This window comes from Vidua chalybeata, chromosome Z (assembly GCF_026979565.1).
Source record: "Vidua chalybeata isolate OUT-0048 chromosome Z, bVidCha1 merged haplotype, whole genome shotgun sequence".
Lineage (NCBI taxonomy): Eukaryota > Metazoa > Chordata > Aves > Passeriformes > Viduidae > Vidua > Vidua chalybeata.
Window position 1 is genome coordinate 52,827,990 of NC_071570.1, and position 14,119 is coordinate 52,842,108.

The 14,119-nt window shown below is 39.9% G+C and overlaps 1 protein-coding gene across 2 annotated transcripts; it reads right to left on the reverse strand.

Moving 5' to 3' along the window:
• Positions 1-503: 503 nt before the first annotated feature.
• INIP (INTS3 and NABP interacting protein) lies at positions 504-13,105 on the reverse strand. 2 transcript variants are annotated; one of them, XM_053968934.1, is made up of 6 exons: positions 12,614-12,700; positions 12,145-12,252; positions 11,520-11,607; positions 4,747-4,849; positions 2,149-2,239; positions 504-1,163 (listed from the first exon to the last, which is right to left on the reverse strand). In XM_053968934.1, the coding sequence occupies exons 3-6, from the start codon at positions 11,542-11,544 to the stop codon at positions 1,068-1,070; spliced, it is 315 nt and encodes a 104-aa protein (XP_053824909.1). In that variant the 5' UTR covers positions 11,545-11,607; positions 12,145-12,252; positions 12,614-12,700; the 3' UTR covers positions 504-1,067. The 2 variants fall into 2 exon arrangements, with proteins under 2 accessions (XP_053824909.1, XP_053824908.1); XM_053968933.1 differs by lacking the exons at positions 504-1,163; positions 2,149-2,239; positions 4,747-4,849; positions 11,520-11,607 and having other exon boundaries at positions 12,146-12,252; positions 12,614-13,105.
• Positions 13,106-14,119: the final 1,014 nt, after the last annotated feature.

Sequence of the window (14,119 nt, forward strand, 5' to 3'; positions counted from 1 at the left end):
TACAACCCTGGAAACTTCATGGGACAGCTAAGTTTCTCCAAAGGACAGAGCTGCTTCAAATGGACACCAATTTAACAGATGCTTTCTGATTTATCATTCTCATGTAAGTTTTCCTGCTCTTTTCTGTTTTCCAAAACTTGCCTCCATAGGCAATGCAATCAGTGTAGCAGCATAACTGCATAAGCAAAGCTGTGGAGATATAAGAAAGTCTAAGTAAGGACTATTTTTCACTCTAAGTTACTTTATCCTGGTAGCACAATCACAATTCCAAAATAATTTACCTTAAGATCAATAGATTTTCTTCCAGCAGGAAACTGGAATTGTTTACCACAGATAAAAACACCAAGGAAAAAAGGGAACAAAAATAAAACACACTGAGTCTTGAAAAAGGCATAACGAGAAAGATTTGACCTTTTAAATGGAATGGTCTTTGCAGACAACTTTCCATCTGAGATGTCCAGAGAACTTTTGACATTTTGTCTGTAAAAAGACTGTTAGAAACATTTGCTTTTTTCCCACTTTAATTCATTTTCATATTTCACAACAGGGTAAGAGGCAGGCACACTGTAACTATGGACTTAAGACCAGATGATGCTACAACGGCAAACAGTACACTAGAAATGTTCCTGCATAGGAGAGGGTGGGGGAGGAAGACTGGCTGATGCATTTGACAAATTCGTATCTGTTTTGATGGAGAGAAATAATTTTCATTATTCATTACAAAAATCATACCTAAACATAATAAAAAGAAACACAAATGCTGTCAGATTGTGCATCTCTTGGTGACTGTGGTCTGGACATTTATTTAAAGGAAGCACTGAAACAGGGAAGAGCAAACCCTGTGCACTTCAAACTCCAAGAAAAGTTTTGCATTTGACTTTGACCTGACAGAGGAACAGAAATACAGGATAAAAATTTTTCAACACTATTTCCCCATCACTAGAGCTCACACTCCTGAATGGCATTTGCAAGAACCCAGAAAAAAAAGTAGGAAGAAATTAAAATGTTAGACAGCTCCTGCTATGGACAAAAATCGGATCTTGAATTTCTGAGACAAACAACATTCCTCATTCTGCCTCAAGTCGAGGTAAGACAGGAAGAATAAGATTTCCAAATGCAGAGTCTTGAGTTATGAAGTATCCTGAGGAGTGTGCATGTGCATGCTGGAAAGAGAAAAGCATTTGTTAAAGCATAAGTCCCTGCAGCACTGACATGATTTAAGACTTCATGGCTTCTGCAGCATTAATTATTTATTTCTCCCAGTTTGCTCCTTAATTCTGATAGTCAAATTCAAACCCAGCATATTAGATCAGCTACATCAGAATAGGGCCCATCAAGATAATTAACCTGGACATTCTCTTCTGCTCATTTTAGCTGACCTCATGGAGGTGGAGCAAACCAACTCCTGATTGCTCTTCTTTGACTAGACCCCATGTTTCCACTTCCACTCCCTTCCATAACCAGCTTGCAATTCTTGGTTTATGACAGCTGCTACACAGACTGCCACCGGACACAATCCCAAACACGAGACACCAGGATTCTGTTCATGTCATGTAAATATATGCTTGTTCACCTGAGGGAGGCAACTGCTGTATGGTTCTGGAACACCTTTGTGAAATCCTACATATCCTTCCCCAGTTCAAAGGCTGGACTCCAGCAAGTTAGACGTTCTGCATATTCCCTCCCTCCCCGACTAGGGAAGATCCCTGCTGGATCTCAAATTCAGCCTGAGCCTTTAGTGTGCCCCTGGAGTGATCAAGCCTAACTGGCACAGTGAGCTGCACCAGGAACAGCATGGCCAGCAGGCCAAGGGGAGCCCTCTGAGCTCAGTCTGAGATAAAAACTGGGGGGAGTTCAACACAGACACAAAAAGATTGCTGTAGGGCTGGGTGGAGCTCTCCATGCCCAAGGACATGCTTCATCATAACAAAAGAGACTTTACTTATGACAAATACAGAAATGTTTTATATATATACATACATATATATATATATATATATATATATATATATATATATATATATATATATATAAATAAATACCTAATCTCTAAAAGGGGCTTTTCAATATCTCTAGGAGCAGGGCTGCTCTCTGAAGAGATGCACATCTAAAACAGAGCCAAACTGAACTCTGACTGTATCAGCTCACCTGCAGTGCAGCCTTCTGCTGTGCTGCAATGTGCTGTTGCTCAGCATGATCACGGAAATCCTTATTCAGAGGTGATCTTGCAAGTGCAATGCTGCAAGAAAGAACAAGATGGTATGACACAAACCACAGCCAAAACATGTGTTCTTGCCATTCTAGCCACGGATATTATGACTTCCTGAGCTCTCATTTCACTTATGGCTTGACAATTGTCAGTTACTGTTTGTAATTACTATCTGTAAATTTAAGAGGGAAAAAAAAAAGGTAGATTGAGTGAGCACAGCTGTATAATTTGAGCCATCATAAACAATTCCTGCCAAACTAAACCTGAAGCCTATTGTGGATTTTGCCCATGGGTTGAGTCCCACTGAAGTCAATGAAACCACTGAGGTGCAGTGTTAGACAATGCAAGGAATTTCTAAAGCAGCTTTGTGCTTTCACCACTACTCAGTCACTGAGTGACTGTTCTAAACAGCTGCTATAAACAGAAGCACTAACAAGAGCTCTGCAGATTTCAGTACAAGAACAGGTCTTTGGTGGAAGGGAACCAGTTCATTACCTATGATAAAGGAGCTTCCTATTAATGTTAACTGAAATGATGATCCCTTGGTAACAGTTTGGAATACCTAAAACTGATTTAGCATATCTATCTCACTGCAGCATAAGGTTTCAAATTAAAATTTACTGATTTTTTTCTTGTCATTTATACCTTAGCACTTGTCTGCCTTCTTAAACCAAAAAGAAGACATAAAAAGCACTCCCAACTCTATATATAAAGTAACACGGAGATCAGGTGAGGGTTGCCATTAGAACTGTATCGCAAGACAATTCTCAACTACCTCTGAAACTATCACTGGAGACTGCTGCTGAAAACCCTGTTCTTACCAATCACAGAGACAGATGTACAAATGACAAGGACTCCAAGCACACTCATCAACAGAATTTTACCAGTGCTTTCAATGTCAACAGCTGATTTAGTAAATCAGTTTTTGATAAGCAGCCATGTTCATGAAAAGATCTGCAGCCAAATCTATGCTTAAATGCATAACAAAAACTAAACAATTCAGAAAAATTTTTGGTTATGGCAAATATTAAGATAAGTTTCACTGCTGGAGAAGAGTGCTACTCAGTTTATTTAAAACACAATATTTTCAGTGATTTTGGAAGCATTTAATTTGCAATTTGTAATCTGTACCCTCTAACATTTCAACAAGATTTTTGTAGATAAGCTTAAGGCTGCACCATAAGCTACCATTTTCCAAGAGAGGTCTTCTGTTCTTGGATACAGGATTTTCACATGTCAAGTACAGAAATCAACTCATTCACCCTTACACTGTCCCTGCCACTGTTGTGTTTTAGGTATATCAAGCTCTTTTGGTCAAGTTTGCACCATTTTTATGGTCTCAATTTTGACAACTCTGTGGTCCAAGATCCTTGGCACAATATCAAAAACTGGCAGCTTCTTGAAAATCACACATCAGCCCACCACACCAAAGAAGAGAGTGTGACTGCTGCATTGTATGTTCCACCCATGCCCACCTTCAAAACTAGAAAATTCTAATTCTGCTCACTAGAATACAGTGTTGTATTTTCTTAAAGAAAAAAGAGAGTCAACAAGCACTCCCTGAAGCTCTGTCAGACTTATAATGAAGCACCAAAACACTGTTGCCAGGAGCTGTACATAACAGTATGATATTCTGATTTTCTTTCCAACAATTTTGCTCAAAAAATAACTACATAAAGTTATTGATAGTAACTTCTTACCTCACTCAGAAGTCTACATCAGGCAATTTCAAGTATTCTACATGTTTTTTGACATCATGACGGAATTAAAAGTGCCATGGAATCTCTTAGAAGAAAAGACTCAGGCAGCACTCAGACTGTAGTCAGAGTATTTGACTCTTGTACAGGCGTTGTGGGTTACGCTGTGTCTAGAATGTGGCACTGTACTCACTTCACCATAATCCCGAAGTTTAAGGATGCCAATTTCTCCACATAAATTATTGTGTGATTTTCTAGTTACTGATTTATGACAAAAATCTGATTTTGTCTTCTATGGGAGAAATCCCAGTAGCACCCTTCAATTCAGATTAGACTATTACACTTTATGGTGTAGAATCATCCCTACAACACAGCATCTTTTACAGGATTATCTGCTGTAACATACACTGGCTTTGTCTTGCACATAGGGAGTTTCAAGAATAACTCACTCCTGCTGTAATTGCTCTTCTCTAAGCACACAAAATCCAGAACCTAATGGTCTGCTACTTCCATTCCCCAGAGCATTTCAGCTTAATAATGAAATGTTTTCTCAGTGTCTGCTTCCTGATTTTTCTTTATGGTAGACTTTAATACACTTGAGTAAACATATCTGATTATCTCATTCTCAAATGGAAATTATATAAGCCAAAATTCATGCTATGTAAACCATTTTAAATACTAATACGTTCCTAAAGAGCAATGTCCCTCTGTCTTGTTATTAAAGATGGTCAGAATACACGTCTGTTAAGTATTTATCTAAGTTTACAGCTCACTAGCTGTTTGGCTTTTTTTCCTTGATGTAATCAGTGATGTCCCAACAGGTCTAAGAACATAAAATACCTGGCTCCAGGGTGATTTGTGGAAGACTGGTTTTGCATAAGTAACTTTCTCTTCTCCTTGTCTAGTTCTGCCAGGATTGCAACCCTATTTTTATTCTGGAAACCTGGTGAGAATGACAGAAAAATATTAGAGATATTTATTTGACTTCTGTGGCCCAACTCTAACCCTGTGGAATTAGATGTCTCTGTAGAAAATTACTCTAAGATGAATACACTGATCTTCATTTGAAAATACTATTATTAAATAGGCTTCATTTTTCAGCATGCAATAGCTTCCATAAGCTATCATGCATAAACAGAGGCTTTAACGCAGAGGCTTTAAAACAGAGGCTTTAAACTCAAGTTAGAGCCTATCCCTTCCCAAGCCAGCTCTGGAGCTTCACTCAAGGTTTATGATCAAATAGCTGCCTTCCAAAAAGAAGTAAGCTTACCAGGCTCTAAATTTAAAAAGTAGTCTCTGAATGTTCAACTCAACAATAACAATGGAGTAATATAAGCATGGGGCTTAATTTCTCATGTCAGAACTCAAAACTGTAACACAAGCATTTTATATATATAACAGGTAAGAATGAGCAAATCACTAAGCTTGCACATGTGTTTATACAAACACGTTTCACTCAATCTATGAAGAAAAGTTTAAATATGTGTCCTATACACACTACCCTTATTCTGAGTATGATCAAATGCTGGAATAGAGAAGCAAATTTAAACTACTGAACTCTCTGTACACAATATAAGAATGTGGCCTCCATTTGCTTTCATCATTCTTCCAAAGCGACCTTGAATACTAGAGAAAGGGTCAGGAAGTAGGGTGACCTGAGAGAATTTCAAAAATGCCCAAAATAGCTGCCATCTATGTGTTTTTCAAAGTTGCCTTCTAAATGCAAATATGGCAAAACTCCTGTACCTACACAGGACTCATATAATAAAGGATCTCACTGCAGCCCTCAAACCAACCAGATGCACAAGCCCCTGCTGTTGCCCCAGTATGCCCAAACAGCACAGCTGAGGACAACAGCTCCAGAGCTGACTCTTACACACCTCTATGCCACCAAGGACACTCCTCATGGCAGAAATACACACTTCTCAAATCTCTTATTTGCTGCTGTTCTACAAATAACAAGCTATGACAACATCATTAAAAAAAAAAAAAGATAAGTAAAAGTAAAGCTCTCCTTTATTTCCTCCACACAAAAGTCCAAGATTCCCCCTGGAAATTGCTGCATGCTGTGCCCCTGCCCTACAAACTGTCTTAGTGACAGCACTAAAGCATGGTAGCCCACAAGCTGTGAGGAAGGCCACATATGGTAACTCTTAAGGAGTGTATTTGCATGTCAAGGTAAAATGATTTACTTTCAGTAGCTGCACTCGAAGTTCATCCTCTTTGACAGACCTTGTGCAGATGCTCAATTACATAATCCAGTATCCCTTTTATCTGCATGGCTTAATGAAGGAGACAATCACCAGAGAAACCTTCAACTCTAAATAACAATATGCATCTGTACTGCCTTGCTGTTGAACACTCACCTTTTTCTTCTACCATGCCTAATATACACACACATCCATAAACTTCAGTGTCTCAAGAGCTCTCGAAAGGAGCACAGCCTTTTGTTTATATTGTACTATGGTTTTATGTAAGATCATCCACAATAATTTTGACATTTGTTAATAAGATTTTCATTACATTTAATTAACTGGTATTTTCACTAATCTCTCCTTCCTATGTGGCATTAGCTCCACTTAAACTCTGATAAGAGTACTTTGATGTTTCTCCGTTCTTCGGGTACTGTACGCTATCTCTTTTATTTTTTTTTTTAAGACCTTGGTGCTTGCAATGAATCTGAAACCTTAAAACAGAGCTGACACACAAAGGCTGACAAATCTTGCCAACAGCCTAGGATTTAATATCTCTGAGCTGCAGCCTGCCCAGACTTTACTTTCTTGTAAATTTTGGAGACAATACATGGATAGGATGACCAAATTACCTCTTAGAGGGCCTGATCTAAAACAACCATATGTTTGTGTGCTCATTCTACACAATTTTAATCCAAAAACCTTTATACTTGACCTATTACTCAGCACCCTTCTGATACTGCTTGCTTATCCTGAACTGCATAAATTTAAATGCATGTTTGGAATTCACAAGATATGATGCTTAAGGAAAGAAAAAGGAGACCACTTTTTAATATAAGTTTGTGATCTAAAAAAATAAAGATTAAATATGCTTAAATTTATCATGAAGCAGATGGTATGATTCAGAAAAGCCTGAGACATTTAAAATGCTGTTTTTAAACTCTGATCAGAAACAGTAGAAGACTGTCTTCTATTTTGAGTCTTGTTACAGTATCTCATGGAAGAAACTCTAGAGGCATTCAGAAGAAACCCAAGTATCTTTTCTTTCCATATACCCCTACAAAGAGCTTTGTGGTGTGTTTTTTGATTGTTTGTTGCTTGGGTTTTTTCATTAAGCAGTATTTTGCACTAGAGTTCAGGCAGTGACCATCAGCAACCTGCTGTGCTGAGAAAGTAATTTGCCTAAGAGAATTTGTTATTGGTAAGGAGAAAAAAGCCTGTTTAAGAAAGTGGAGGAGCATATTCAACATATACATGTCAGTACTTCTCATCTGAGCAATGTGATCTTCCAGCAGGTAAACTTCTTCCATATGCAAAGTAAAGCCTGCTCATTTAAAGGTTAACAATGGAGGGTGTAAAACATGAGAAATCCATTTTACAGAGAAATTCTGGCATCCTTAGAAAGTAGTTAAGCATATCTGGCAATAAATAAGCAAGACTTTAATTTAGATTCTTCCCTGCTGAGGAACCCAAAATGCTTTCATAAAGACCAATTTGAAACTCCTACAGAAGTTTCCCACTTCAATTATAAATAAAGAGTAATATTTCATATGCAGATTTGTCTGTTCTACTTTTTAGTGCTAAAAATGTGGACATGCAAAAATCAAAAGCTGTCCTTAGTACAGACCAGATTCCCATCTGTGAAAGCCAGTGCAGATTTTCACAGAACTTCCTAATAAAGCTTTAAATATAGACCTCCCTTTTCTGGGCTGAGTTGCACTAATATTTTGAGTTGGAACACTTTGAATATTGCAGTTTGTAAGTATTTTTCTCTGCTTTGCTGACATGACTCTCCGGACACAAAATGACCTGTTCAAGGCAGCTAAATAGTTTAATGGCAGCGTCAGATGTCAAACTGAGCACCTAGATTCTCAGATTACTCTCTAATGTACCCGATTCAGGACATGGAGAATTTAAACCTTTCTGACATCAAGCATTATACCTGTACAGAACCTGAAAGATTACTTGCACCTATTATCTGCACATGAAAGGCAGAAAGCCAGAGAAAGCTGAAACCTTGCTGAGTGATACTGGCAGCTTTTAGAGCTCACAGCAAGCCTCTCTCTTTAACCTAATCTCAACATTTTATCTACCAGCCTATCTAACTGTTACCTATGGCAGTTCTTCAAACTCTGCATGGCAAGCAACAGCATTACCTTTATCTGTTTTTAATTTTTTGCTTTTCATTGATTATCTTTTCTCCTTGATGTGTTTCCTTGATTTGTTGCTTCAAATTCACAGCATGTTTAAGTTTTTTCCAAGATGCACCATTTATGATTTATCCACAGATGTGTAACAGCACTAAAGAACACTCAATTAATTTGTGTCCAAGATACAGTTTTACTCAGAAAATGTTTTAAAAGCTGTATGTTAGCTCCAAGCTCTGAACATTGAAAGGCACTGCATTTCGTCCTGCCTGCTCAACTCAGAAAGAATTAGAAGTAATTTCTTTACTGAAGTGCATGTTTCTATAAATGGCAGCATTCATGAAGTGAGGCAGCACCCTCTTAAAAAACAGAATGTAAAGACCTTATTAAACACACACTGCTTGCAAAGAAAATGAAGTAATTCTATTTAGACATCCTCTTCTGCTTATGATGACTGGCATCTCAAAACATCATCTAACAGTCTGCTGCATGCCAATACTCTCAGTAACAATTAACATCTGGATATGCTTTCATATACTTTGTGTGACAATGAAACAAAAGGTGTACTGGTTATTCAGTAAATTAAGTTGAATTGCTTAAAAATACATTAGTATTTTGTCTGTGCCTCCAGAAAATAGCTACATACATAGCTGAACGTAAGTAATTGACAGCTTTATGGCTGCAAAGTTCTCAAGTACTATGCTTACACATAGATCAGACTCAGATGGGGAAGAGCAAACTGTGTAGATATGACATAATTCAATGCAGAACAGCACAATCTTCCTTTTCAGACTCGGTGAACGGAGAGCCAAATCTAGCTGCTTAGACTATGTGAATGGCCCCACATACCTTTAGGAAAAAGCATAAACAACTTTTAGGACATAAAGAGACTATAGAATTGCTGCAGCCTGAAACTTAGAATTCTGTTCATATTTCAAGAGTTTCTTCTTCCAACATACCAATAAGAACTCTTATTTTCTGAAATGTTCAGCCCTGTCTGAAACAGGATCTGTATCTTTTCCACCTTTGAGGACCAAAAGGAGAATTCTGTCCTGGGCAGTTACATTTACGTTTCTCTCATGTCAGATGGCTTCCTCTAGGAGGACTCAGAGTGGCTAATTCAGTTACACACAACAAGGCTCCGGCCTTGCTACACACAAGCAAACGCATTCCACAAGAGCAGCCTGATGACTGCATGTTGCCTAAGTACTGTGAAATACTGCAGTAGGAGCAGTGTATTCCTGAGCACCTGGAAGTATTTGCTGTAATTCAGAAGCTTATTTCCACCCACCAAAGTGTATCACTCTGGTCAATGAGTTCATCTGGTGGACAATGCGCAGCATACAGCAAGATCTTTCACTGCTTGTAAATGCCACAGTCTTGTGCCATCAGTTCCCTGTGGCACTAATTAACTGAAATAAGACTTTTCATTCAATCCTCCTTGGTTTTTCTGCACTCATATGCAGCTCACCACCAAGAGTGCTTTTCTAAGAGGCTGATAGAATAAAAGTCTGGTCCAAAAAATCTTAACTTTTATAGTCCAAGTCTGTAATCAGTGAAAAACTCAAATTTACACCTAAGAAAATACCTGATACAAATTAAAGGAAAAGCAGTAATTTGGTACAAAAAATTCGCATCACAGTCTACCTGTGTGGAAGGCTAAAGTTTAATTCATCCTTACAGCTCTGCCTGAGTAAGTGCTACCATTCATAACCCTCCTGGTGAGCATTTCAGTAAACTTGTATTCTTTTTGTCCAAGTGAATGGATTCCTTGAACAGTATTAATATATATGCCAAGAGGCAAGCTAAAAATGCAGTGTTTTTCATGGCCCTTTTCACTACCAGATTGCATCTAGCAAAGACAGAAACCCTGAACTATTGTTTATATTTACCTGGTCCTTTCTAATTTTCCTAGTTGTACTACTTATAAGCTTATTTGGTAATTAAATTTGACAGTCTCTTGTCTCCTTAGTGAAAACAATTTTCAAATAATAACTGCACAGCTCCTTTAATGAGTCTGTAAAGGATATCTCAAATATAAAAGATTTCAAGGCTCTATGAAATTACAAGACTCTGGAATCGGGAGGGAAACAAATGTATTCTGGCACTAAAATCCCATCTCTCAGTAAACCAACATATTTAAGAAAAAAACAGCTTTTTAACTATCTATGACAACATTCTATTCCTTGCAATGATGCTGATTCGGTATTCACAGAATAAAAGCAAGATTTGCCATTATGTACCAAAAACTTTCTCAGTTAAAATTTGCAAACAGACAGCTCTGAAATCTGCAGCACTTCTCTCTCAATACCTCACAAAATCTCAAAAGGCATTCCTGAAACTACCTCCTTTTCATCCAGTCGCAAGTAAAATCTGTGTTTTGGACCCAAGTGAGTCATATGATACCCCCTGAAGTATCATCCAGCAACACCAAGGTTTGCAGGACTGCTTGAGGTAAGGACACAAACACAGACCTGCAAAAAGTTTCCACTTGCTGGGAAACTGAACCCAGAATTCATTTCCCATAACCAAGTAAGGGAAGAGCCGTACCTGAGAAACTCTTTCCCCAGCTCTTCCACGTAAGAAAAGCCTCAGAGTTCCCCTGAGGTTTTCAGAACACACCTCTAGAGGGCGATTTAAGATCCTCCTTCAAATTTACTAGGTGACACCTCCAGACCCTCAGCCCCCTCTAAAGCACATCCATCACCTGGATAGATAGACCATTACTAAGATTTTTATTATTTTAAGGATACAATTGAGATGCATCTTAGTATAAAAGAACATTTCATCGCAGTTACCATTATGGTTTTAACTGGCTTTTTCTCCTTGGCCTGGCCAATTGCTGCCTGTGAAAGATATTACTACCTGGGTCTTGCTGTTTCCAACATGACATGGAATGTATTTGACTTCTGGCTCTTCTCTGATGTTGAGTGCAATAGCTGCAAGTCATGTCCAAGGCCAAGTGTCTGAGTGTCTTGTAAGTGTCTCAAATAAGCTTCAGCAAATGATCACTGTACCACAGGCATGATATGTACTTCCTAACCCTGAGCACAACATTATGCTCAGTAATAAAGAGCTTCCCAGCCATCAGTGGTCTTTTTCAACCCTTAAATGTGTGTGTACCTTGTCCCAGAAGAATTGCTGCCATTCTGCTGCTTTCAGCCTCAATTCTCTTTCCTTTCTTCATCTTTCCATAAAAATAAACTTACAGTTATGGTGACTTCACTGATATTATGCATTCACTTTTCCCTTAAATACTTAAATTAATACCTACCTTGTCCTGAAGGATTTGCTGCCATCCTTCAATTTTCAGCCCTTGTTTTATTCAGCTGGAGTTCAAATCTTTTAACCCCCACAAATATCTGCAAAACAGGCACAATATAAGATGAACATAATCCCCTAAAAGAAGAGCTTGGAATTCAATCTGTTGGAGACTTCATAAATATGGCAACTGTTAGAAAGCATAAGCTGAACACAGCATGTGTGTTGCTTAAAATGTATAATAGAGTTTATACTGTTCTGCTGAAACTTCAGGCTTGAAATATCAAAGGTTGTGATCAATATTTTTTTCAGATTCTAGTAATTCCTAGTAGTAGAACTAGTAGTAACTTCTTGCAATTTCTATTCTAGTAAAAATAATACATATAATTAGAGTCATATACCCATTTTCCCAACTGAACTTGTTCCTGACAAGGTATGTCAGGCTACACTTAAGAATTATATCAAACCTTTGTAGTCCTTAAAAGCTGAAGCCTTGGAAGAACCCAGTTTAGGCTCTGACTCAAGAAAAACTCATTGTCTGAGGAGAGGCAATTTAAATCCCAGATACAAGGCCAGCCAAAGTTGGCTGCAGCTGTGGCAAAACAAAAAAAGAGGCCTGCTCCTCGGTCATACGTCACCTCGGACGACCATCAACATCTGTTTCCATCAAGGTGCCAGGCTGTAAAGTGCAGCGGCGAAGAGCTCTGGCTCAGCCAGGCGGAGCCGAGGGATGGGAACGCTGAATCCTGCAGGAAACGTGAAGCACAAGTCAGTAACACTTCCACAGGAGACCGTGTCATCGCTACGCCCTGGACCTGTAAGTGCCTGAGCAGCAACGCTGCGGTGAATTAATAACTCAATGACAGTATTAATTAAGCGCAGTGAGAGCGGTCGGGACGGGTTTCTCCAAGAGCCATGGATGGCCTGACCCACTCCCGCCGCTGCCCACCTTCCCCCCAACACTCGGGAATGGGCTCTTCCGCTCGTCTTTTCCCTCCCGCCCACAATGGACAGATGGCCTCCCCGGCTCTCCCCGAACCGGCGGCGATGCCCCGCCCCAGCCCAGCCGGCCTGGCTCAGGCCCCTGCAGTCCCGACCGCCACCCACCTGCCCAACGGCGCGAGGCTCCGGCTCCTTTGACCCCGCTCGCCCTTCCCGCAGCGCGGCCGCGCTGCCTCCGCCCCCTGCTCGTGACGCGTGCACAGCGCGACAGCGCCCGCGCCCTCCTCTCTTCCCGTACCCTCCCATCGCCCTTCCTGCGCCCTCCTCTCTTCCCGTACCCTCCCATCGCACTTCCCGCGCCCTCCTCTCTTCCCGTGCCCTCCTTTCGCGCTGCCCACGCCCGGAAGAGTCGGGGTTGTGCGGGTTGGGGCGCAGGCGGGCTGTGCGGAGTGTAGCGTTCGGCGGTAAGGTTGTGTTTGCTTCTGCCGTGGGCATCCGCCTGGGGACAGGAGCGAGCGCCAGGCTTTCACGCTTCGGCCACGCTGTGGGGACTCCAGACAGCATCGAGGTTAAATAGCAAAAAAACCCGCCACATGTGGAAGGGAAGGGTTCACGGAATCAGGTTGGAAAAGACCTCCGAGGTCATGGAGTCCAGCCTGTGACGCAGCACCACCCTGTCAACCAGATCATGGCACTGAGTGCCACATCCAGTCATTGCTTAACACTTCCAGGGTCTCTTGACTCCAACACCTCCCTGGGCTGGGCAGGTCATTCCAAAATCTAATCGCTCTTTCAGGGAAGAACCTCCCCTGGCGCAACTTGAGGTTGTGTCCTCTTGTCCTGTTACTTTTTCCTTTAAACCACTGACATGCAACTTGTGTAGATTGTGTTTGAACACAGCAGCAATATTTGGAATTAATTCCAGAGAGGTTTGTTCATGGAACTAGTGCATGATCTGCTTTCGGAATGTCAAGTAACAACGGTATAGATGAGGGTATCTGATTAAGTGATCCAGTCTAACCTGGAGAATAAACCTTAGTCTTAAAGCAGCAATCTGAGACTTTTTATACCCTTGTGGTTAAAATACTTATTTGAATCAAACCAGACTGAGTAGCAGCTGTAGCTTTGATGGTACATAAATCAATTATTAAGGGCTGCTATAAATAAATAATTGAAAGACTACATAAAGTGGGTCCAACTCTGACCTTTCTGCAGCCAAAAATCAGTCACATTGTCTACTTCAGTTTTATATGCAAGTGTTTTTTAAGGCACTAAACAATTTTCATTAAAGGCCCTTTTTCTTCTTTAACTGAATGTAAGGATAAGAACAGGAAATTAGTTACTTTTTTATTACTTAGTTCAAGATGTCTATGTAGACATGCTTTTACTGCAGGATATTAAATTTTTTAATATTAAGGTTTTGATGGTGTATATAAAAGGCACTTCTGAGCAAATGATCCTTACATCAAGGGTGACACTGGGTCTGGTAGTCAAATCTTCCGCATGCTGCAGGGTGTTTGATTTCATCTGCTTTCTCTTTCATCAAATGCTTGAAGTCCATAACCTCCTCACTCTTCAGGCCTGAAGTGGAAAAAGAGCTTATTAAAAAATATTGATTTAGTTACAATGGAATTACTTTTATTGCTAAGAACACACATAGGGTCTATACGG